The sequence below is a fragment of the Nerophis lumbriciformis genome, linkage group LG37, assembly GCF_033978685.3.
Source record: "Nerophis lumbriciformis linkage group LG37, RoL_Nlum_v2.1, whole genome shotgun sequence".
Lineage (NCBI taxonomy): Eukaryota > Metazoa > Chordata > Actinopteri > Syngnathiformes > Syngnathidae > Nerophis > Nerophis lumbriciformis.
Window position 1 is genome coordinate 12,679,893 of NC_084584.2, and position 26,634 is coordinate 12,706,526.

Genomic DNA, 26,634 nt, shown 5'->3' on the forward strand with positions numbered 1-26,634 from the left:
GACTCCAACTGCCCTATTCACAGTAGTCACTGGGGTTTCTAGAACTTCAGTCAATGTACAGGTAGGTGGTCTTTCCTGCTTGGCATTGCTGCATGTCGCACCTCCTCCGGTGCCCACGGGTCAGCTGCAGGGTCATCAGCTAGGAACCACCATTCCTCGACGTTTCGCTCCCTTAATCACTAGAACGTCTCCTGGTGGCGGAGCACTGACAGAGACGTCTCCCTGTCAACCCCTGCAGCTGATAGATGTTCCCCCCTCGGGATTAGTTGTTCTTTCCCCAGCTCCTGTCCTTCCTCCTCAGCCAGAGCCAAAAGCTGTATTTCTCGGCCTCCTCTGCCAAATCCTTTATGGCTTTCCTCAGCTTCCCGCCAGTCACTCCTGCGTCCCTCAAAAAGCGTGTGGCTGACAGCCCCACGTACCCTCGGCAGCCAACCTCCACTGGGTAGATGGTAGCCTTCCAGCCACCCTCCCGGCACTCTGCAGCCAGCCTTGCGCTCAGAGGCGGCTTCAATCCCCTCTTCTGCTGGCACTGTCCGCTCAATGAGCTGCACCGCTCTTGCCTTGCTGGACCACACCACGATGTCAGGATGGATAGATGTAGCTGGGATCTCCATGGGGAAACGGAGCTGCTTGTTGATATCAACCCTCATGTCCCACTCCTGGCTGGCGGCGAAGGGCCTCGATGTCTCTCTTGGCCTGGTGTGTCTTTGTTCACCTCCTTCCATGACAAAGCTGGTGTGGTTCTCTGCAGGTTCTTTGCTGCCCAGTCGACTGCTATTGATACCCTGCTATTAGCACACTGCTGCTATAGCTCACTGCTATTAATACTGCTGTACCTGCTCAGTGGCCTTGTGGTTAGAGTGTCCGCCCTGAGATCGGTAGGTCGTGAGTTCAAACCCCGGCCGAGTCATACCAAAGACTATAAAAATGCGATCCATTACCTCCCTGCTTGGCACTCAGCATCAAGGGTTGGAATTGGCGGCCACCGCTGCTGCTCACTACTCCCCTCACCTCCCAGGGGGTGGAACAAGGGGATGGGTCAAATGCAGAGGGTGATTTCACCACACCTGGTTTGTGTGTGTGACTATCAGTGGTACTTTACTTAAGGGCTATTAGCACACTGCTGCTATTAGCATACTGCTGCAATTAGCACACTGCTGATATTAGCACACTGTTATTAGCACACTGCTGTTAGCACACTATATGTCACACTGTTATTAGCAAACTGTTATTAGCACACTGTTATTAGCGCACTACTATTAGCGCACTGTTATTAATCAGAACAGTTATTAGCACACTGTTATTAGCACATTGTTATTAGCACCCTGCTATTAGCACACTGTTATTAGCACACCGTTGTTGGCACACTGCTATTAGCACACTATATATCACACTGTTAGTAGCAAACTGTTATTAGCGCACTGCTATTAGCGCACTGCTATTAATCAGAACAGTTATTAGCACACTGTTATTAGCACCGTGCTATTAGCACACTGTTATTAGCACCCTGCTATTAGCACACTGTTGTTGGCACACTTCTATTAGCACACTATGTATCACACTGTTATTAGCAAACTGATATTAGCGCACTGCTATTAGCGCACTGTTATTAATCAGAACAGTTATTAGCACACTGTTATTAGCACATTGTTATTAGCACCCTGCTATTAGCACACTGTTATTAGCACACTGTTGTTGGCACACTGCTATTAGCACACTATATATCACACTGTTATTAGCAAACTGTTATTAGCGCACTGCTATTAGCGCACTGTTATTAATGAGAACAGTTATTAGCTCACTGTTATTAGCACATTGTTATTAGCACCCTCCTATTAGCACACTGCTGTTAGCACACTATATATCACACTGTTATTAGCAAACTGTTATTAGCACACTGTTATTAGCGCACTACTATTAGCGCACTGTTATTAGCACACTGTTATTAGCACATTGTTATTAGCACCCTGCTATTAGCACACTGCTGTTAGCACACTATATATCACACTGTTATTAGCACACTGTTATTAGCGCACTACTATTAGCGCACTGTTTTTAGCACACTGTTATTAGCACATTGTTATTAGCACCCTGCTATTAGCACACTGTTATTAGCACACTGTTGTTGGCACACTGCTATTAGCACACTATATATCACACTGTTATTAGTAAACTGTTATTAGCACACTGTTATTAGTGACTACTATTAGCGCACTATTAGCACACTGTTATTAGCACGTTGTTATTAGCACACTGCTAATAGCACTCTACTATTTGCACACTGTTGTTGGCACACTGCTATTAGCACACTATATATCACACTGTTATTAGCAAACTGTTATTAGCGCACTGCTGTTAGCGCGCTGCTATTAATCAGAACAGTTATTAGCACACTGTTATTAGCACATTGTTATTAGCACCCTGCTATTAGCACACTGTTATTAGCACACTGTTGTTGGCACACTGCTATTAGCACACTATATATCACACTGTTAGTAGCAAACTGTTATTAGCGCACTGCTATTAGCGCACTGCTATTAGCGCACTGCTATTAGCGCACTGTTATTAATCAGAACAGTTGTTAGCACATTGTTATTAGCACCCTGCTATTAGCACACTGTTATTAGCACACTGTTGTTGGCACACTGCTATTAGCACACTATATATCACACTGTTATTAGCAAACTGATATTAGCGCACTGCTATTAGCGCACGGTTATTAATCAGAACAGTTATTAGCACACTGTTATTAGCACATTGTTATTAGCACCCTGCTATTAGCACACTGTTATTAGCACACTGTTGGTGGCACAGTGCTATTAGCACACTATATATCACACTGTTATTAGCAAACTGATATTAGCGCACTGCTATTAGTGCACTGTTATTAATCAGAACAGTTATTAGCACACTGTTATTAGCACATTGTTATTAGCACCCTGCTATTGGCACACTGTTATTAGCACCCTGCTATTAGCACACTGTTGTTGGCACACTGCTATTAGCACACTATATATCACACTGTTATTAGCAAACTGATATTAGCACACTGCTATTAGCGCACTGTTATTAATCAGAACAGTTATTAGCACACTGTTATTAGCACATTGTTATTAGCATCATGCTATTAGCAAACTGTTATTAGCACACTGTTGTTGGCACACTGCTATTAGCACACTATATATCACACTGTTAGTAGCAAACTGTTATTAGCGCATTGCTATTAGCGCACTGTTATTAATCAGAACAGTTATTAGCACACTGTTATTAACACATTGTGATTAGCACCCTGCTATTAGCACACTGTTGTTGGCACACTGCTATTAGCACACTATATATCACACTGTTAGTAGCAAACTGTTATTAGCGCACTGCTATTAGCGCACTGTTATTAATCAGAACAGTTATTAGCACACTGTTATTAGCACATTGTTATTAGCATCATGCTATTAGCAAACTGTTATTAGCACACTGTTGTTGGCACACTGCTATTAGCACACTATATATCACACTGTTAGTAGCAAACTGTTATTAGCGCATTGCTATTAGCGCACTGTTATTAATCAGAACAGTTATTAGCACACTGTTATTAACACATTGTGATTAGCACCCTGCTATTAGCACACTGTTGTTGGCACACTGCTATTAGCACACTATATATCACACTGTTAGTAGCAAACTGTTATTAGCGCACTGCTATTAGCGCACTGTTATTAATCAGAACAGTTACTAGCACACTGTTATTAGCACATTGTTATTAGCACCCTGTTATTAGCACACTGTTATTAGCACCCTGCTATTAGCACACTGTTGTTGGCACACTGCTATTAGCACACTATATATCACACTGTTATCAGCAAACTGTTATTAGCACACTGTTATTAGCACCCTGCTATTAGCACACTGTTATTAGCACACTGTTGTTGGCCCACTGCTATTAGCACACTATATATCACACTGTTGTTAGCAAACTGTTATTAGCACACTATTAGCGCACTACTATTAGCAGACTGTTATTAGCACGTTGTTATTAGCACCCTGCTATTAGCACTCTATTATTTGCACACTGTTGTTGGCACACTGCTATTAGCACACTATATATCACACTGTTATTAGCAAACTGTTATTAGTGCACTGCTGTTAGTGCACTGCTATTAATCAGAACAGTTATTAGCACACTGTTATTAGCACATTGTTATTAGCACCCTGCTATTAGCACACTGTTATTAGCACCCTGCTATTAGCACACTGTTATTAGCACACTGTTGTTGGCAAACTGCTATTAGCACACTATATATCACACCTTTATTAGCAAACTGTTATTAGCGCACTGCTATTAGCGCACTGTTATTAATCAGAATAGTTATTAGCACACTGTTATTAGCACCCTGCTATTAGCACACTGTTGTTGGCACATTGCTATTAGCACACTGCTGTTAGCACTCTATTATTAGCACACTTGTAAATTTGCTTGCACACTAAGCAGAGGAAAGGCTAGCGACCTGCATCAGCTCAAGTTTTATGCCCCGTAAAAAGTGCACATTTTGCAATTTTTATTTGTGGAAATGTTAAAAAGGATTAGACTCTGGTACGAATGACATTTATGGCACAGTTTCATGGACAAATATTGATATATTTGTTGTATGTTTTTCAACTAAACAGGTGAGCTGTACCTTACCTGTCCCCTCTGTCCTGTCGTGTGTGTGTGTGTCCTTGTGTTACTGTATCGGTGTGTGTGTGTGTGTGTGTGTGTGTGTGTGTGTGTGTGTGTGTGTGTGTGTGTCCTTGTGTTACTGTATCTGTCCCCTTGTGGCCTGGTCTCCCTCAGTGCCAGAGATTACTCATTGGCAGATTAATGGATTGAGCTGGCCCAGTTGCCTGCTGCATGTGGCCCTATTGTGGGCCTCGACTGCCCCGTACCAACAATGGCACTTGTTCTTTGTCTCACAAGCTCCCATATTATGTTGATTTTTAACACATTTTATGCCTCACGTAGTAGTCTATTAGGAGTGTATTAGCCTTCATGCTGAACGGAGCGTGTGTTTCCAAGAAGTACTATTGTGTACTTGATCCACTTTTGACTTATACACTGTAACTGTGTACTTATAATAGATGTCGTATATCACGTTCAACAACGTAACATGAAGTAGTGGGACAGGACGACACAAACATTAGCAACACTGGCATAGCTATGTGAGCGACATGATGACATAACATTTTAACATCATGCTAGGTTAGCAACACTAGCATAGAAATATCAGAAATATATGGTAGTTTTTAGGAATAACTAGGAAAAATATGGTACTTTTTAGGAATTATCAGAAATATATATTTTTTAGGAATTACCAGAAATAAATTATAATTTTTGGAAAATACTTTTTTTTTTTGGAATGACCAAGAATATATGGTGATTATTATTAATATATGGTGATTTAAAAAAAAAAAAAAGAATTACCAGATAAATGGTGATTTTTTTTTTATATATCTTTTATAATTACCAGGGATATATCTTTACTTTTAGGAATTAGTTGAAATATATGGTCATTTTAGGAATTACCAGGAATATATGATAATGTTTAGGAATTACTTGGAATATATGGTAATTTTTGGGAAAATATGAATTTTTAGGAATGACCAAAAATAGATGGTGATTTTTTTTTTTAAGAATGACCAGAAATATATGGTATTCTTTTTAGAATTACCAGGTATATATGTTAACTTTTTAGGAATTAGCTGAAATGTATGGAAAGTTTTGGAAACTACCAGGAATATATGTGATTTTTTTAGGAACTTCCAGAAATATATGGTAATTTTTGGAAAATAGTTTTTTTAGGAATGACCAAGAATAAATGGTGATTATTTTTAATACATGGGGATTTTTGTTTTTTTTAACAAATTACCAGAAATATATGGTGATTTTTTTATTTTTTTATTTTTTTTAGAATTACCGAGGATATATCTTCACTTTTAGGAATTAGTTGAAATATATGGTCATTTTAGGAATTACCAGGAATATATGGTAATATTTAGGAATTACGTGGAATATATGGTAATTTTGGGGAAAATATGAATTTTTAGGAATGACCAAAAATAGATGGTGATTTTTTTTTTTTTTTAAAGAATCACCGGAAATATATGTAAACTTTTTAGGAATTAGCTGAAATGTATAGAACGTTTTAGAAACTCCCAGGAATATATGTGATTTTTTTAGAAACTTCCAGAAATATATGGTAAATTTTGGAAAATTGTTTTTTTTTTTTTTTTAGGAATGACCAATAATATATGGTGATTATTTTTAATATATGGTGATTTTTTTTTTTTTTTTTTTTTTTTTTTAGGAATTACCAGAAGTATAATATGATTTTTTTTTTTTTTTAATTACCAGGGATATATCTTTACTTTTAGGAATTAGTTTAAATATATGGTAATTTTAGGAATTACCAGGAATATATGGTAATATTTAGAAATTACTTGGAATATATGGTCATTTTTGAGAAAATATGAATTTTTAAGATTTACCCAAAATAGATGGTGATTTTTTTTTTAAAGAATTACCAGAAATATATGGTATTCTTTTCATAATTACCAGGTATATATATGTTAACTTTTTAGGAATTAGCTAAAATGTATGGAAAGTTTTAGAAACTACCAGGAATATATGTGATTTTTTTTAGGAACTACCAGAAATATATGGTAATTTTTGGAAAATTGTTTTTTTTTTTTTAGGAATGACCAAGAATATATGCTGATTATTTTTAATATATGGTGATATTTTTAGTTTTATTTTTTTAACGAATTACCAGAAATATATGGTGATTTTTTTATTTTTTTATTTAGAATTACCAGGGATATATCTTTACTTTTTGTAATTAGTTGAAATATATGGTCATTTTAGGAATTACCAGGAATATATGGTAATATTTAGGAATTACTTGGAATATATGGTAATTTTTGGGAAAATATAATTTTTTTAGGAATGACCAAACATAGATGGTGATTTTTTTTTTTTTTTAATAATTACCAGAAATATATGGTATTCTCTTTAGAATTACCAGGTATATATGTTAACTTTTTAGGAATTAGCTGAACTGTATGGAAAGTTTTAGAAACTACCAGGAATATATGTGATTTTTTTTTTTAGGAACTACCAGAAATATATGTTTGTTTGTTTTTTAGAATTACCAGGGATATATGTTAACTTTTAGGAATTAGCTGAAATATATAGTAACTTTTAGGAACTACTAGGAATATACGTGATTATTTGAGGAATTAGCAGAAATAAAGCGGTAGAAAATGGATGGATGGAAATGGTAATTTTAGGAATCACTGGGAATATATGGTAACTTTTAGGAATGACCAGAAATATCTGATAATTTTTGTAATTATCAGGAATATGTGGTAATATTAGGAATTAGCAGAAATGTTTGGTAACTTAAGGACAGTAGCTATTGGCTGTCATAAAAGTTGTAAGAAGTTGATGACATCATTGCCTCATTTGCATAATGGATTGTAATCGGAGAGGAATAATGTAGTGGGAGACATAACAAGTGAGTTAAAAATGAAAATTATGATTAGAACTGTAAAATATTTTTTTAGCAACACTAGCATAGCTATGTGAGCTACATGCTAACATTACAATTTAACATACGGCTATGTTAGTAACACTAGAATAGTTATTTGAGCTACATGCTAGCATTACAATTCAACATCTGGTGAGGTTAGCAACATTAGCATACCTATCTGAGCTACATGCTAACATTACAATGTAACATCTGGCTATGTAAGCAACACTAGCATAGATATGTGCGCTACATGCTAACGTTACAATTTAACATCTGGCGAGGTTAGCAACACTAGCATAGCTATTTGAGCTACATGCTAACATTACAATTTAACATCTGGCTAGGTTACCAACATTAGCGTAGTTATATGAGCTACATGCTAACATTACATGTTAACTTCATACTCGATGAGCAATACTTGCAGGTATGTAAGCTACATGCTAACATTATATTTCAACATCATGGTAGGTTAGCAATATTAGCACAGCTATATGAGCTACATGCTAACATTATTCTTTCACATCATGCTAGGTTAGCAAGATTAGCATAGTTATGTGAGCTAAATGTCAGCAATACATTTTGACATCCTGCTCGGTGAGCAACACTAGCATAGGTATGTGACTTAACATGCTAACATTACATTTTAACATCATGCTAGGTTAACAACACTTTGCATAGCTAGGTGAGCTACATGCTAACATTACATTTTAACATCATGCTGGTTTAGCAACACTCGCGTAGCTATGTGAGCTACATGCTAACATTACATTTTATCATGCTAGGTTAGCAACACTAGCATATATGTGAGCTACATGCTAACATTACGTTTCAACGTCATGCTAGGTTAGCATCTTCGCTGAATAAAAACTACATGATCACACTTCCAGGTTTGGTGCTCTTCAACAGGCTAGGGACACACACATTACCGTTACAACTAGGGATGATGTTCGAAACCGGTTCTCCCGGTTGTTCGATAAGAAAAGAACCGTTCGATAAGAAAAGAACCGATTTCATGGACTCAAATCCCTTTTTGAGAACCGGTTCCCGTTATCAAGGCCACTATTGTAAAGAAAAAGAGTTGGTTCTTTATTCGAATCCCGTCCCACAAGAAATGCCCTGTGGGACTAATGACTGAGCTATGTAATTTCCTGTGATGTCACACAAGCAGCAAAAATAATGGACCGGAAAAAACGCCTCAAGGCATGGCTATTCACCTATCGTGATCACAGAGACAGGTTGTTTTTGTGTATATATTTGTTTTTCTGAAAAATCCCACTTAATATACTTTGGGTAACAACAGTCAATATATATATATATATATATATATATATATATATATATATATATATATATATATATATATATATATATATATATATATATATTTTTTTTTAGTGGGGTAACAGTCAATATTTATTTATTTATTTTATTTTTATTTTTTCTTATAAAATAAAAGTGAGCTTTTGTTAAACCAAATATTGTGTTTTTTTCCATATACAACAACCTATCTGGATTCGATAAGAGAATCGATAAGGAATCGGTTCGATAAGAGGATTCGATAATGGGCTCGAACTCGATAATTTCTTATCAAACATCATCCCCAGTTACAACATTAAAAAGTCACGTTTGCATAATATGGCATCTTTTTTATTAATGACGGGGAAACTAAGGGTGTGTAGTTGAAACTTCTGATTGTTTAGAACAGGGATGTCTAAACTTTTTGCCCTGGTTTTGGTCGAGGGCCGAAAACCGACTGCATATAGTATGTCGGTGTATACCGAATTTTTTGGACTATAAGTCGCAGTTTTTTTCATAGTTTGGCCGGGGGTGCGACTTATACTCAGGAGCGACTTGTGTGTGAAATGATTAACACATTAGCGTAAAATATCAAATAATATTATTTATCTCATTCATGTAAGAGACTAGACGTATAAGATTTCATGGGATTTATCGATTAGGAGTGACAGATTGTTTGGTAAACGTATAGCATGTTCTATATGTTATAGTTATTTGAATGACTCTTACCATAATATGTTACGTTAACATACCAGGCACCTTCTCAGTTGGTTATTTATGCCTCATATAACGTACACTTATTCAGCCTGTTGTTCACTATTCTTCATTTATTTAAAATTGTCTTTCAAATGTCTATTCTTGGTGTTGGCTTTTATCAAATACATTTCCCCCAAAAAATGCGACTTATACTCCAGTGCGACTTATATATGTGTTTTTCCTTCTTTATTATGCATTTTCGGCAGGTGCGACTTATACTCCGGAGCAACTTTTACTCTGAAAAATACGGTACTCAAATTGTCCACAGGAAGGCAACTGAGCAGCAACATATAAAATAACTTTTAAAAGGAATTGAAATATCCCTGTGGCCAGGGTTCTAATCCAACTCATGACGTCAAATTTTAGCCTTAGTTTGGACACCCCTGATTTTAGAATTTATTTAATCTCATTCCTTTTCTCTTTTTGGCGACTCCCTGTAGAATATTCTCCTATCTGGATGTGGTCACACTCTGTCGGTGTGCCCAAGTATCCAAGGTAAGCCCCTCCCACACCATGTCCCTCCTAACATTAGCACCATCTGCTGGACATTTTCGGTGGTGCAGTTATGCATGACTGAGCCTCTCTTGTGCCTATGCAGTAGAGCAATATGGTAACACAGTCACCTCCTCTCCCTCACAGGCATGGAACGTTCTGGCCCTGGATGGCAGCAACTGGCAGAAGATCGACCTCTTCAACTTCCAAACGGACATCGAGGTAAGGGCTTTGAGGATGTGAATGAGTAAGTCCGCGTGTGTGTGTGTGCGTGCGTGTGTGTGTGTGTGTTGTGTGTGTGTGTGTGTGTGTGTGTGTGTGTGTGTGTGTGTGTGTGTGTGTGTGTGTGCACTTGTCTCACCACCCTTGTGTGGACATACACTTGACAAACCACCCTTTCTGTGGGGATCTTTTGACTTGTGTGGACATTTGCCTGGTCCTCACAACTACAGAAGTAAAAAAAAAAAAAAATGTTTTACTTTGTGTGTTTTGCATTCTGAAGTGAGGTTGCAACTCTACTCCCATCTAGTGCTAGATATATTTTTTTTCATCATTCTAGCTATAGTGGAAAGGGGGGCCCTCACAACCTACTAACCAAACGTGGGTCCACACAAAGTAGGCAAGACATGTATGTGTGTGTGTATGTGTGTGTGTGTGCGTGTGCGTGTTTGTGTGTGTGTGTGTGTGTGTGTGTGTGTGTGTTCTGGCAATGCTTACTTAATGGGGATATCGCTCTGTTTACACAGTCACCTTTAGGGGACCTCTGACGGTATGGAGACCAAAAAAACAGGTCCCCTAAAGGGAAACCTTTTTAAATGATAGTCAGATCCATTCTGATTTGTTTAAACTTTGGCCCATAAAACATGTTTACTGGTTAGTTTGAGTGTGAGACTTTTAAACGTTTTTTGTTTTTTTTAATGGTCCTCATCAACGTTCCCTCTAAGGTGCGCGCCTGTGCAATTGCGCACAGCTCAAGCGTCCTCTGCGCACGGCAAATCTATGCCACGCACAAAATCAAATAAAAAAATAAGCGCATAACAATTTTCGACACACGGACACGACAGAGAAAACAGTTTTGGTCATCATTGTTCAAATATTGTAACGTCTGTCGAGACGCTTTGAGGACATGAATTCCATCGATCACTTTACTGAGCAAAACTCTTTATTGTCGGTCATAAACACATCACCAAAACATTAGTAAAAAAAATGATATCTAGCAAAAGTGGTCATTTTCTGCAGTACAAACCAGACCAAAAGCAACTTTGTTATATCAACAGCAGCCGCTCGCTCTTTCTCACTTGCGCCAACACATGCACATATGGCACTTAGCCAGTGATGCGTTTACAGCCACACAAAAAGTCGGACAACTCCAACACCACACATAAAGTGTCATTCCAGGTGGTTACACTATGATTTATCAATCAAATGTGTGCTTATTCTAGTGTCATTTATTAGGAATCTTAATTTATGAATATTAATCATGAAATTCTGTTAGTATATTAAAAATACATTTTTTACAAACAGGAAGTTGCAGGAATGTACACATGATCCCCTGCTTACATCTCATTGTGCAACATGTGAATGTTTTAATGGGAACTAAATGCAATGTCTGAAAGGGGTACAAATTATTTCCAAAGCAGGACCTCCACCCAGACAAACAATACAGGTACACAGTTCATGAAAAACAATATTTGTTGTTATTGTAATTGTAAGTGGGCCTAAACACTTATATTAGAAATGGAAATGACTGCTGTCATTTGATTATAATAATAAGAGAATGTTGTCTGTCTATCTGTGTTGGCCCTGCGATGAGGTGGGGACTTGTCCAGGGTGTACCCCGCCTTCCGCCCGAATGCAGCTGAGATAGGCTCCAGCGACCCCGAAAGGGACAAGCGGTAGAAAATGGATGGATGGATGGAGATTAAACTTGTTATTTAGTCAGGTTTGGGACAGGTGTGCTGCTGGTGTAGCCACAGTGTGCACGTCTGATGTTGCTCACATGGGCTCCACTGAATGCTCAGGGAGTTTTTGCGTTTGCTCCCACACATGAACAATTAGAGGGAACATTGGTCCCCAGTAAGATTGATCAGCACATTACTTCATCAATTCAGAGATTTAAAGACGTGTATGAGCTAACTGGGCACTGGCCATTTTACCTAATTTCTTTTATGCCTCCACAACCTGTAGAAAGGGTGGTCCCCAAAAGTGATGATCAAAAACTTGGTCCCCATTCCAAATGATAACCAGTATGTGTGCGTGTGTGTGTGTGTGTTGGGGAACTTTAGCGACCTTAGGCTTATCAGCTCACAGCTGATACTCTTCCCTCCTAACCCTCCTGTCTCGCCTGTGTGACCCTCAGGGCCGCGTGGTGGAGAACATTTCCAAGCGTTGCGGCGGCTTCCTGAGGCAGTTGAGCCTCAGAGGCTGCCTCAGCGTGGGGGACGCCTCCATGAAGTAAGACCCTGGCCCCCCTTACTCACAGCAACGCTCGGCGTCCACTAAACACTATTTGCCCGTCCTCCGCAGGACTTTTGCACAGAACTGTCGAAACATCGAAATGTTGAACCTGAACGGTTGCACCAAGATCACCGACAGCACCTGCCTCAGCCTCAGCAAGTTTTGTTCCAAGCTCAAGAACCTTGATCTCACCTCCTGTGTGTCCATCAGCAACCATTCCCTCAAGGCCCTCAGGTAGACACGCTTCTTTGACGGCTCACTACTTCACGTACCTCCAGTCTTCTTTTATGCAAAGCAGGCAGTCAGAGTAATAACCACAATAGTGCACACTAATAGTGTTTCAATAATAGTGCACAAAAATAGTATCCCAGTAAGAATGCATACAAATAGTTGCCCAACAATAGTGCACATAAAGTTTTTACAATAATGCAAACTAATATTTTCAGAATACTGAATACTAATACTGCATAAATAGTGCACGCTTATAATTTCCTAGTAATAATGCAAACTAATTGTTGCACAATAATAGTGCACAATAGTAGTTGTTTTCGATAATAGTGCACAATACTAATTGACTATTGAATGTGCACACTTATGGTGTTTTCCAATAATAGTGAAAAATAATAGTTTCACAATGCGGAATATTAATAGTGCACACTAATAGTAGTGCACAATAATAATTGTACTCTAACACTGAACTTATATTATCCTAGTAATAATGCATACAACTAGTTGCTCAATACTAGTGGAGACACAGTTTTTACAATAATGGTACAAAATATTAGTTTCGCAATACTGAATACTAACACTGTGTAGTCATCGTGCACACTAATAATTGCCCAGTAATAGTGCACACTTATATTTGCCCAGCAATAGTGCACACTTATAATTTCCCAGTAATAATGCAAACTAATTGTTGCACAATAATAGTGCACAGTACTAGTTGTTTTCAATAATAGTGCACAATAATAACTGTCCATTAATTGTGCACACTTATAGTGTTTTTCAATAATAGTGCAAAGTAATAGTACACTCTTATCGTTTCCCAATAATAGTGCGTACTGCATACAAATAGTTGCTCAGTAATAGTGCATACAAAGTTTTTACAATAACAATGCAAACTCATGGTTGCACAATACGGAATACTAATAATGAGTACTAATAGTGCACACTAATGGTGTTTCAATAATAGTGCACAATAATAATTGCCCAGTAATAGTAAACTTATAGTATCCTAGTAACTATCCATACAAATAGTTGCCCAATAATAGTGCACATAAAGTTTTTACAATGATAATGCAAATTAATATTTTCAGATTACTGAATAGTAATACTGCGTAAATAGTGCACGCTTATAATTTCCTAGTAATAATGCAAACTAATTGTTGCACAATAATAGTGCACAATAATAGTTGTTTTCAATAATAGTGCACAATAATAATTGTCTATTAAATGGGCACACTTATGGTGGTTTTCAATAATAGTGCAAAATAATAGTTTCACAATGCGGAATACTAATACTGAGTACTAATAGTGCACACTAATAGTAGTGCACAATAATAACTGTACATACAACTGGTTGCTCAATCATATTGTAATAATGTTGTTACAATAATAGTACAAAATATTAGTTTCTCAATACTGAATACTAACACTGTGTAGTCATAGTGCACACTAATAATTGCCCAGTAATAGTGCACACTTATAATTGCCCAGTAATAGTGCACACTTATAATTTCCCAGTAATAATGCAAACTAATTGTTGCACAATAATAGTGCACAGTACTATTTTTTCCCAATAATAGTGCACAATAATAATTGTCCATTATTTGTGTACACTTATAGTGTTTTTCAATAATAGTGCAAAGTAATAGTACACTCTTATCGTTTCCCAATATTAGTGCGTACTGCATATAAATAGTTGCTCAATAATAGTGCACACAAAGTTTTTACAATACTGAATACTAATACTGTGTAGTCATAGTGCACACTAATAGTTTGTCAATAATAATTGCCCAGTAATAGTACACACTACTAATTTCCGAGTATTAATGCAAAGTTTTTTTACAATAACAGTGCAAACTAATATTTTCACAATACAGAATACTAATAATTTGTACTAATAGTGCACAATAATAGTGTTTCAATGATAGTGCACACAACGTTTTTACAATAATAGTGCAACCTAATAGTTTCACAATACTGAATACGAATACTGCCTAATAATGCACACTTATAATTTCCCAGTAATAATGCAAACCAATAGTTGCACAATAATAGTGCACACTAATAGCTGTTTTCAATAATAGTGCAAACTAATAGTTTCACAATACTGAATACTAATACTGTGTAGTCATAGTGCACACTAATAGTTTGTCAATAATAATTGCCCAGTAATAGTACACACTATGCAAAGTTTTTTTTACAATAACAGTGCAAACTAATATTTTCACAATACAGAATACTAATAATTTGTACTAATAGTGCACAATAATAGTGTTTCAATGATAGTGCACACAAAGTTTTTACAATAATAGTGCAACCTAATAGTTTCACAATACTGAATACGAATACTGCCTAATAATGCACACTTATAATTTCCCAGTAATAATGCAAACCAATAGTTGCACAATAATAGTGAACACTAATAGCTGTTTTCAATAATAGTGCACAATAATAATTGTCCATTCATTGTGCACACTTATAGTGTTTTTCAATAATAGTGCACAATAATAGTGCAAACTAATACACACAATACGGAGTACTAATACGGTGTAGTCATAGTGCACACTAATAGTTTGTCAATAATAGTGCACAATAATAATTGCCCAGTAATAGTGCACACTTATAATCTCCCAGTAATAATGCAAAGTAATGATTGCACAATAATAGTGCACACTAATAGTTGTTTCAATAATAGTGCACAATAATAATTGTGCATACTTATAGTGTTTTTCAATAATAGTGCATAATATATAGTGCATACTAATAGTACATACGTATCGTTTCCCAATAATAGTGCACACCAATAGGGCTTTTTGAATAGTAGTTCATGCAATTATTTTTTTCAATAAAATGGCACACTTATAGTTTCACAGTGATAATGCATATTAATAGTTGCCCAAAAATAGTGCACACACATTTGTTTACGATCACAGTGCAAACTAATAGTTTGACAATAATAGTGTGCACTAAATTATTTACAATTCTAGTATTCAGTATTGTGAAACTAATAGTTTCACAATACTGAATACTAATATTACATAATAGTAGTGCACACTAATAGTTGGCCATTATTAGTGCACACTAATAGTGTACTTCAATAATATTAATAGATGCCTAATAGTTTATTCATTTATAGTTCACATTAATTGTTGCCTAATAATAATGCACACATACAGTTTTCTGATAATATTGCAAAGTAACAGTTTTCTTTAGTAATAGTGCACACCAATAGTTTCACAATAATAGTTAAAACTCACGATAGTAGTGGACAATGATATCTACTTAGTAGTAGTGCATACTCTTAGTTTATTCAGTAATAGCGCACACTGTTGTTGGTTTTTTTCAATAGTAGTGTACATCAATATTTTTTTTCAATAATAGTGTACACTAATAGTTTGTTCAATAGTAGTGTACAGCATATATAAGATACACTGTCTTCTATTATTATTATTATTATACTATATTTTATATTTATATATTATAATATTTATTTTCTAATAGTTTACACTAGTAGCATTAGTATTAGTGCATGTACAGTAATCATTTTTTTCAATATTAGTGCACACTAATATTTACCCAGTTTATTACATCTATTGAATGTACACTAATAGTTTTTCCAATAATAGTGCACACTAATATTTACCGAGTAATGGTGCATGCACATTAATAGTTGTTTTTCAATAATAGTGCACACTTGTAGTTACCCAGTAATAGTACATGCACATTAATAGTTGTTTTTCAATAACAGTGCACACTAGTAGTTACCCAGTAATAGTGCATGCACATTAATAGTTGTTTTTCAATAATAGTGCATACTAATATTTACCCAATAATAGTATGTACACTAATAGTTTTTTCAATAATAGTGCACACTAATACGTACCCAGTAATAATGCATGCACACTAATAGTTTGTTTCAATAATAGTGCACACTAATATTTACCCAGTAATAGGGCATGCACATTAATAGTTGTTTCTTAATAATAGTGCACACTAGTAGTTACCCAGTAATAGTGCATGCACATTAATAGTTGTTTTTAAATAATAGTGCACACTAATGACTACCCAGTGATAGTGCATGTACACTAATATGTTTTCAATAATAGTGCATACTAATATTTAACCAATAATAGTGCATGTACACTAATAGTTTTTTCAATAATAGTGCACACTAATACTTACCCAGTAATAGTGCATGTACACTAATATTTTTTTAAATAATAAAGCACACTAGTAGTTACCCAGTAATGGTGCATGCACATTAATAGTTGTTTTTAAATAATAGTGCACACCAATAACTACCCAGTGATAGTGCATGTACACTAATATTTTTTCAATAATAGTGCACACCAATAACTACCCAGTGATAGTGCATGTACACTATGTTTTCAATAATAGTGCATACTAATATTTACCCAATAATAGTGCATGTACACTAATAGTTTTTCAATAATAGTGCACACTAATATTCACCCCGTAATAGTACATGCACATTAACAGTTTTTTAAATAATAGTGCACACCAATATTTACCGAGTAATGGTGCATGCACGTTAATAGTTGTTTTCAATAATAGTACACACTAATAGTTATCCAGTAATAGTGCATGCACACTAATAGTTTGTTTCAATAATAGTGCACACTAATATTTACCCAGTAATAGTGCATGCACATTAATAGTTGTTTTTCAATAATAGTGCACACTAGTAGTTACCCAGTAATAGTGCATGCACATTAATAGTTGTTTTTCAATAATAGTGCATACTAATATTTACCCAATAATAGTATGTACACTAATAGTTTTTTCAATAATAGTGCACACTAATACGTACCCAGTAATAATGCATGCACACTAATAGTTTGTTTCCATAATAGTGCACACTAATATTTACCCAGTAATAGGGCATGCACATCAATAGTTGTTTTTAATAATAGTGCACACTAGTAGTTACCCAGTAATAGTGCATGCACATTAATAGTTGTTTTTAAATAATAGTGCACACTAATGACTACCCAGTGATAGTGCATGTACACTAATATGTTTTCAATAATAGTGCATACTAATATTTACCCAATAATAGTGCATGTACACTAATAGTTTTTTCAATAATAGTGCACACTAATACTTACCCAGTAATAGTGCATGTACACTAATATTTTTTTAAATAATAATGCACACTAGTAGTTACCCAGTAATGGTGCATGCACATTAATAGTTGTTTTTCAATAATAGTGCACACCAATAACTACCCAGTGATAGTGCATGTACACTATTTTTTCAATAATAGTGCATACTAATATTTACCCAATAATAGTGCATGTACACTAATAGTTTTTCAATAATAGTGCACACTAATATTCACCCCGTAATAGTACATGCACATTAACAGTTTTTTAAATAATAGTGCACACCAATATTTACCGAGTAATGGTGCATGCACGTTAATAGTTGTTTTCAATAATAGTACACACTAATAGTTATCCAGTAATAGTGCATGCACACTAATAGTTTGTTTCAATAATAGTGCACACTAATATTTACCCAGTAATAGTGCATGCACATTAATAGTTGTTTTTCAATAATAGTGCACACTAGTAGTTACCCAGTAATAGTGCATGCATATTAATAGTTGTTTTTCAATAATAGTGCATACTAATATTTACCCAATAATAGTATGTACACTAATAGTTTTTTCAATAATAGTGCACACTAATACGTACCCAGTAATAATGCATGCACACTAATAGTTTGTTTCCATAATAGTGCACACTAATATTTACCCAGTAATAGGGCATGCACATCAATAGTTGTTTTTTAATAATAGTGCACACTAGTAGTTACCCAGTAATAGTGCATGCACATTAATAGTTGTTTTTAAATAATAGTGCACACTAATGACTACCCAGTGATGGTGCATGTACACTAATATGTTTTCAATAATAGTGCATACTAATATTTACCCAATAATAGTGCATGTACACTAATAGTTTTTTCAATAATAGTGCACACTAATACTTACCCAGTAATAGTGCATGTACACTAATATTTTTTTAAATAATAATGCACACTAGTAGTTACCCAGTAATGGTGCATGCACATTAATAGTTGTTTTTAAATAATAGTGCACACCAATAAATATCCAGTGATAGTGCATGTACACTAATATTTTTTCAATAATAGTGCACACCAATAACTACCCAGTGATAGTGCATGTACACTAATATTTTTTTAATAATAGTGCATACTAATATTTACCCAATAATAGTGCATGTACAGTAATAGTTTGTCAATAATAGTGCACACTAATACTTACCCAGTAATAGTGCATGTACACTAATTTTTTTTTAAATTTTTTTTTAAATAATAGTGCACACTAATATTTACCCAGTAATGGTGCATGCACATTAATAGTTGTTTTTCAATAATAGTGCACACTAGTAGTTACCCAGTAATAGTACATGCACATTAATAGTTGTTTTTCAATAATAGTGCACACTAACAGTTGCTAAAAACTAATAGTTTACAAATGACTTGTGTGTGTGTGTGTGTGTGTGTGTGTGTGTGTGTGTGTGTGTGTGTGTGTGTGTGTGTGTGTGTGTGTGTGTGTGTGTGTGTGTGTGTGTGTGTGTCCTTGCTCAGTGACGGCTGCAAAATGCTGGAGACGCTGAATCTGTCCTGGTGTGACCAGATCACACGCGACGGCATCGACGCTCTGGCTCGAGGCTGTACGGCCTTACGAGCGCTGTTCCTCAGAGGCTGCACGCAGGTACGCTGGCTTGGCTGCGTCCATATCTGCATTTTGTCTCCAACAACCATACACGTCAGCCACCTTTGAATGTTGAGAAAGGTGCCGTAGAAATGAAATATTATCGAGGAAGACAATTTAGTGTTGCTGTCCTCCAGCTGGATGACGGCGCCTTGAAGCACCTTCAGAAGCACTGCCAAGAGCTCACCACCATCAACATGCAGTCTTGCGTGGTGAGACAAACACTGGCCTGGCACTATGGTACAATATCATGCGCACACGTGTCGCTTTGTCACCCGCAGCAGATCACAGACGACGGCCTGGTGAATCTGTGCCGAGGATGCCACAAGCTGCAGATCCTGTGTGTGTCTGGATGCAGCAACATCACCGACGTGGCCCTCACCGCACTCGGACTCAACTGTCCCCGACTCAAGTGAGGAAGACCAGCACAGTCACCTTAAATCCTCTCATTGTCAAATAGCAATATTGAAGTGTATTAGAAAATATAAATACAGCTACTGCCATCATGTATAGTTCATTAGAAAATACGAATGCAGCTACTGCCATCTTGTTGAGTTATTTAGAAAATGTAAATGCAGCTACTGCCATCCTGTGTAGTTAATAAGAAAAACAATACAGTTACTACCATCCTGTAAGATTAATTAGAAAATACAGCTACTGTCATCCTGTGTAGTTGATTAGAACATACAAATACAGCTATTGCCATCCTGTGTAGTTCATTAGAAAATACAAATGCGGCTACTGCCATCTTGTAAAGTTCATTACAAAATATAAATACAGCTACTGCCATCTTGTAGAGTTAATTAGAAAATGTAGATGCAGCTACTGCCATCCTGTGAAGTTTATTAGAAAATACAAATACAGCTACTGCCATCGTGTATAGTTAATTAGAAAATACAAATGCAGCTACTGCCATCTTGTAAAATTAATGTAAACATGTAATTGCAGCTTCTGCCATTTTTGTAGAGTTAATGAAAAAATAAGATGTCTACTGCCATATTGTAGAGTTATTTAACATACTTTAAATGCAGCCACTGCCATCTTGTAGAGTGAATTAAAAACAATCAAATGCCCTAATCGTATATTGTAGGCTTGATTTAAAAAAAAAAAAAAAAAAAGCGAATGCAGCTACTGCCATCTTGTGGAGTTAATACGAAAAAATAGGATGTCTACTGCCATATTGTAGAGTTATTTAGAATAATTTAAATGCAGCCACTGCCATCTTGTAGAGTGACTTAAAAACATTCAAAGGCACTAATCCCATATTGTAGGATTGATTTAAAAAAAAGCGAATGCAGCTACTGCCATCTTGTGGACTTAATTAAAAAAGTAAGATGTCTATTGCCGTATTATAGCTTCATTTAAAATAATTTAAAATGTAGCTACTGTCATCTCGTAAAATTAATGTAAAAATGTAATTGCAGCTACTGCCATCTTGTGGAGTTAATTAAAAAATAAGGTATCTACTGCCATATTGTTGTTATTTAACATAATTTAAATGCAGCCACTGCCATCTTGTAGAGTGACTTAAAAACATTCAAATGCACTAATCCCATATTGTAGGGTTGATTTAAAAAAATTAAAAAGCGAATGCAGCTACTGCCATCTTGTGGATTTAATTAAAAAAATAAGATGTCTATTGCCGTATTGTAGAGTTATTTAACATAATTTAAATGCAGCCACTGCCATCTTGTAGAGTGAATTAAAAACATTCAAATGCACTAATCCCATATGGTAGGGTTGATTTAAAAATAAAAATAAAAAGCGAATGCAGCTACTGCCATCTTGTGGATTTAATTAAAAAAATAAGATGTCTATTGCCGTATTGTTGCCGTATTGTAGAGTTATTTAACATAATTTAAATGCAGCCACTGCCATCTTGTAGAGTGAATTAAAAACATTCAAATGCACTAATCCCATATTGTAGGATAGATTTAAAAAAAATAAAAATAAATACCGAATGCAGCTACTGCCATCTTGTGGACTAAATTATAACAATAAGATGTCTACTGCCATATTGTAGTTATTTAAAATAATTTAAATGCAGCTACTGTCATCTTGTAAAATGTATGTAAAAATGTAATTGCAGCTACTGCCATCTTGTGGAGTTAATTAAAAAAAGAAGGTGTCTACTGCCATATTGTAGTTATTTAACATAATTTAAATGCAGCCACTGTCATCTTGTAGAGTGACTTAAAAACATTCAAATGCACGAATCCCATATTGTAGGGTTGATTTAAAAAAAAAAAAAAAAAAAAAAAAAAAAACGAATGCAGCTACTGCCATCTTGTGGACTTAATTAAAAAAATAAGATGTCAATTGCCATATTGTAGAGTTATTTAACATATTTTAAATGCAGCCACTGCCATCTTGTAGAGTGAATTAAAAACATTCAAATGCACTAATCCTATATTGTAGGCTTGATTAAAAAAAATAATTTAAAAAGCGAATGCAGCTACTGCCATCTTGTGGAGTTAATACAAAAAAATAGGATGTCTACTGCCATATTGTAGAGTTATTTAAAATAATTTAAATGCAGCCACTGCCATCTTGTAGAGTGAATTAAAAACATTCAAATGCACTAATCCCATATTGTAGGATAGATTATAAAAAAAAAAGCAAATGCAGCTACTGCCATCTTGTGGACTGCCATTTTGTGGACTTAATTAAAAAAATAAGTAAAACATAAGTAAATACTTTAAATGCAGCCACTGCCATCTTGTAGAGTGAATTAAAAACATTCAAATGCACTAATCCCATATTGTAGGCTTGATTTAAAAAAAAAAATTTAAAAAGCGAATGCAGCTACTGCCATCTTGTGGAGTTAATACAAAAAAATAGGATGTCTACTGCCATATTGTAGTTATTTAAAATAATTTAAATGCAGCCACTGCCATCTTGTAGAGTGAATTAAAAACATTCAAATGCACTAATCCCATATTGTAGGCTTGATTTTTTTAAAAAGCGAATGCAGCTACTGCCATCTTGTGGACTTAATTAAAAAAAATAAGATGTCTATTGCAGTATTGTAGAGTTATTTAAAATCATTTAAATGTAGCTACTGTCATCTTGTAAAATTCATGTAAAAATTTAAATACAGCTACTGCCATCTTGTGGAGTTAATTAAAAAAAGAAGGTGTCTACTGTCGCATTGTAGAGTTATTTAACATAATTTAAATGCAGCCACTGCCATCTTGTACAGTGACTTAAAAACATTCAAATGCACTAATCCCATATTGTAGGGTTGATTAAAAAAAAAAAAAAAGCGAATGCAGCTACTGCCATCTTGTGGACTTAATTAAAAAAATAAGATGTCTATTGCTGTATTGTAGAGTTATTTAACATAATTTAAATGCAGCCACTGCCATCTTGTAGAGGGAATTAAAAACATTCAAATGCACTAATCCCATATTGTAGGATTGATTAAAGAAAAAAAAATACCGAATGCAGCTACTGCCATCTTGTGGACTAAATTATAACAATAAGATGTCTACTGCCATATTGTAGTTATTTAAAATAATTAAAATGCAGCTACTGTCATCTTGTCAAATTGATGTAAAAATGTAATTGCAGCTACTGCCATCTTGTGGACTTAATTAAAAAAAATAAGATGTCTATTGCCGTATTGTAGCTTCATTTAAAATCATTTAAATGTAGCTACTGTCATCTTGTAAAATTCATGTAAAAATGTAATTGCAGCTACTGCCATCTTGTGGAGTTAATTAAAAAAGGTGTCTACTGCCATATTGTAGAGTTAGTTAGTCCCGCAACCCCGAAAGGGACAAGCAGTAGAAAATGGATGAATGGATGGATTTAAAAAAAATGGAATGCAGTTACTTTGGAGTTCTTTAAAAATAGCAATATCAGGAGATAGCTGTTATTATTGGTGCTAATCCCAGACTTGGGCTGGTATTTGCGACTATGAGACTGCAGTTGACTAAACAGATAATGACTTGGTAACAATGTGAACTGAGTAGCCTGTACACCATCTCAGGAGAGACAGGGTTTAAAAGTCTTGAATCTTCCCAGGATCCTTGAAGCGGCACGATGCTCCCATGTGACAGACGCTGGCTTCACTGTGCTGGCCAGGGTGAGGTGTCCCGTGTGTCCTCCTCCCTCCTCCTCCTCCTCCTCCTTACCTTCTGTCTTTCCCCCTGATAGAACTGCCACGAGCTGGAAAAAATGGACTTGGAAGAATGTATTTTGGTAAGTCATGAATATTTGAGGTTGAAGCTGCCGGCGTGTCCTTGAGTGCGCGTGTCCTCTCCCAGGTGACCGACCACACCCTGGTCCAGCTGTCCATCCACTGTCCTCGCCTGCAGGCATTGGTACACGTCCCCAAGTCCTCCACTCGTGCTTTGCTTCCTTCTGCCGCCCTCACTGTGCCTCGTCCTCTGCGCAGTCCCTGTCTCACTGCGAGCTCATCACGGACGACGGCATCCGCGCGCTGAGCGGCAGCGCCTGTGGCCAGGAGCGCCTCACGGTGGTGGAGCTGGACAACTGCCCCCTCATCACCGACGGGACCCTGGAACACTTGAAGAGCTGCCACCGGCTGGAGCGCATCGAGCTCTACGACTGCCAGCAGGTCACCCGGGCCGGCATCAAGCGCATCCGGGTCAGTGGTGTGGCCTTCATTTGCCCAAAGTCTTCCTTGGAGACACGCTGTCAAGTGTGACTAACTTCAATAGTAGCCTTTCTCAATACACACTAATAGTTGTACATTGATAATAGTTGTACATCAATAATAGTGCACACTAATAGTTGTACATTAATAATAGTGTACAATAATAGCGTTTCTCAATAATACTGCACACTAATAGTTGTACATTAATATTAGTGCATAAATTAATAATAGTGTACAATAATAGCGTTTCTCAATAATAGTGCACAATAATAGTTGTACATTAATAATAGTTATACATTAATAATTGTGTACAATGATAGTGCACACTAATAGTTGTACATTAATATTAGTGCAGTCAGTCTACCCCAGGGCAGCTGTGGCTATGAAAGTAGCTTACCACCACCAGGTGTGAATGAATGATGGCTTCTCACTTCTCTGTGAAGCGCTTTGAGTGTCTAGAAAAGCGCTATATAAATCTAAGTCATTATTATTATTATTAGTGCATACATTAATAATAGTGTACAATAATAGCGTTTCTCAATAATAGTGCACAATAATAGGTGTACATTAATAATAGTTATACATTAATAATTGTGTACAATAATAGTGCACACTAATAGTTGTACATTAATATTAGTGCATGAAAATAGTTGTACATTAATAATAGTGTACAATAATAGCGTTTCTCAATAATACTGCACACTAATAGTTGTACATTAATATTAGTGCATAAATTAATAATAGTGTACAATAATAGCGTTTCTCAATAATAGTGCACAATAATAGTTGTACATTAATAATAGTTATACATTAATAATTGTGTACAATAATAGTGCACACTAATAATTGTAAATTAATATTAGTGCATAAATTAATAATACTGTACAATAATAGCGTTTCTCAACAATAGTGCACAATAATAGTTGTACATTAATAATAGTTATACATTAATAATTGTGTACAATAATAGTGCACACTAATAGTTGTACATTAATATTAGTGCATAAATTAATAATAGTGTACAATAATAGCGTTTCTCAACAATAGTGCACAATAATAGTTGTACATTAATAATAGTTATACATTAATAATTGTGTACAATAATAGTGCACACTAATAGTTGTACATTAATATTAGTGCATAAATTAATAATAGTGTACAATAAAAGCATTTCTCAATAATAGTGCACAATAATAGTTGTACACAATAATAGTTATACATTAATATTAGTTATACATTAATAATTGTGTACAATAATAGTGCACACTAATAGTTGTACATTAATTTTAGTGCATGAAAATAGTTGTACATTAATAATAGTGTACAATAATAGCGTTTCTCAATAATAGTGCACAATAATAGTTGTACATTAATAATATTTATACATTAATAATAGTGCACACTAATAGTTGTACATTAATATTAGTGCATACATTAATAATAGTGTACAATAATAGCGTTTCTCAATAATAGTGCACAATAATAGTTGTACATTAATAATAGTTATACATTAATAATAGTTATACATTAATAATTGTGTACAATAATAGTGCACACTAATAGTTGTACATTAATAATAGTTCATAAAAATAGTTGTACATTAATAATAGTGTACAATAATTGCGTTTCGCAATAATACTGCACAATAATAGTTGTACATTAATAATATTGTACACTAATAGTTGTACATTAATATTAGTGCACAATATTAGTTATACATTCATAATAGTGTACAATAATAGTGTTTCTCAATAATAGTGCACGTTAATAGTTGTACATTACCAGTAGTTGTACATTGATATGAATGTACATTAATAATAGTGTACATTAATAGTTGTACATTAATAATAGTGTACATTAATAGTTGTACATTAATAGTGTACATTAATAATAGCTCATATTAATAGTTGTACATTAATAATAGTGCACATTATAGTGTTTCTCAATAATAGTATACATTAATAGTTGTACATTAATAATAGTGCACGTAATAGTTGTACATTAATAATAGTGCACAATAATAGTTGTACAGTAATAATGGTTGTATATTAATAAGAGTGTGCAATAATAGTTGTACATTAATAATGGTTGTATATTATTGATAGTGCACATTAATAGTTATACTTTAATAATAGTGCACATTAATAGTTGTACATTAATAATAGTGCACATAATAGTTGTACATTAATAATAATGTACATTAATAATAGTGTACATTAGTAATAGTGCACATTAATAGCTGTACATTAATAATAGTGCACAATAATAGTTGTACATTAATAATAGTGCACAGTAATAGTTGTACATTAATAATAGTGCACATTATTAGCTGTACATTAATAATGGTTGTATATTAATAATAGTCTACATTAATAGTTGTACATTGATAATAGTGCACAATAATAGTAGTACATTAATAATGGTTGTATATTAATAATAGTCTACATTAATAGTTG

At 35.0% G+C, this 26,634-nt stretch overlaps 1 protein-coding gene across 2 annotated transcripts in view; it reads left to right on the plus strand.

The window, feature by feature from the left end:
* Positions 1-26,634, plus strand: part of fbxl2 (F-box and leucine-rich repeat protein 2) — a 51,470-nt gene that overhangs the window by 22,319 nt on the left and 2,517 nt on the right. Inside the window, exons 3-13 of one of the 2 annotated variants that reach the window (XM_061930859.1) lie at positions 10,055-10,109; positions 10,254-10,328; positions 12,466-12,560; positions 12,633-12,797; positions 19,428-19,554; positions 19,692-19,766; positions 19,836-19,966; positions 23,584-23,644; positions 23,716-23,760; positions 23,826-23,882; positions 23,957-24,169. In XM_061930859.1, the coding sequence (XP_061786843.1) occupies positions 10,055-10,109; positions 10,254-10,328; positions 12,466-12,560; positions 12,633-12,797; positions 19,428-19,554; positions 19,692-19,766; positions 19,836-19,966; positions 23,584-23,644; positions 23,716-23,760; positions 23,826-23,882; positions 23,957-24,169 (1,099 nt within the window). Of the gene's footprint in view, positions 1-10,054; positions 10,110-10,253; positions 10,329-12,465; positions 12,561-12,632; positions 12,798-19,427; positions 19,555-19,691; positions 19,967-23,583; positions 23,645-23,715; positions 23,761-23,825; positions 23,883-23,956; positions 24,170-26,634 lie in introns of both variants that reach the window. The other variant, XM_061930858.1, reaches the window with a different exon arrangement.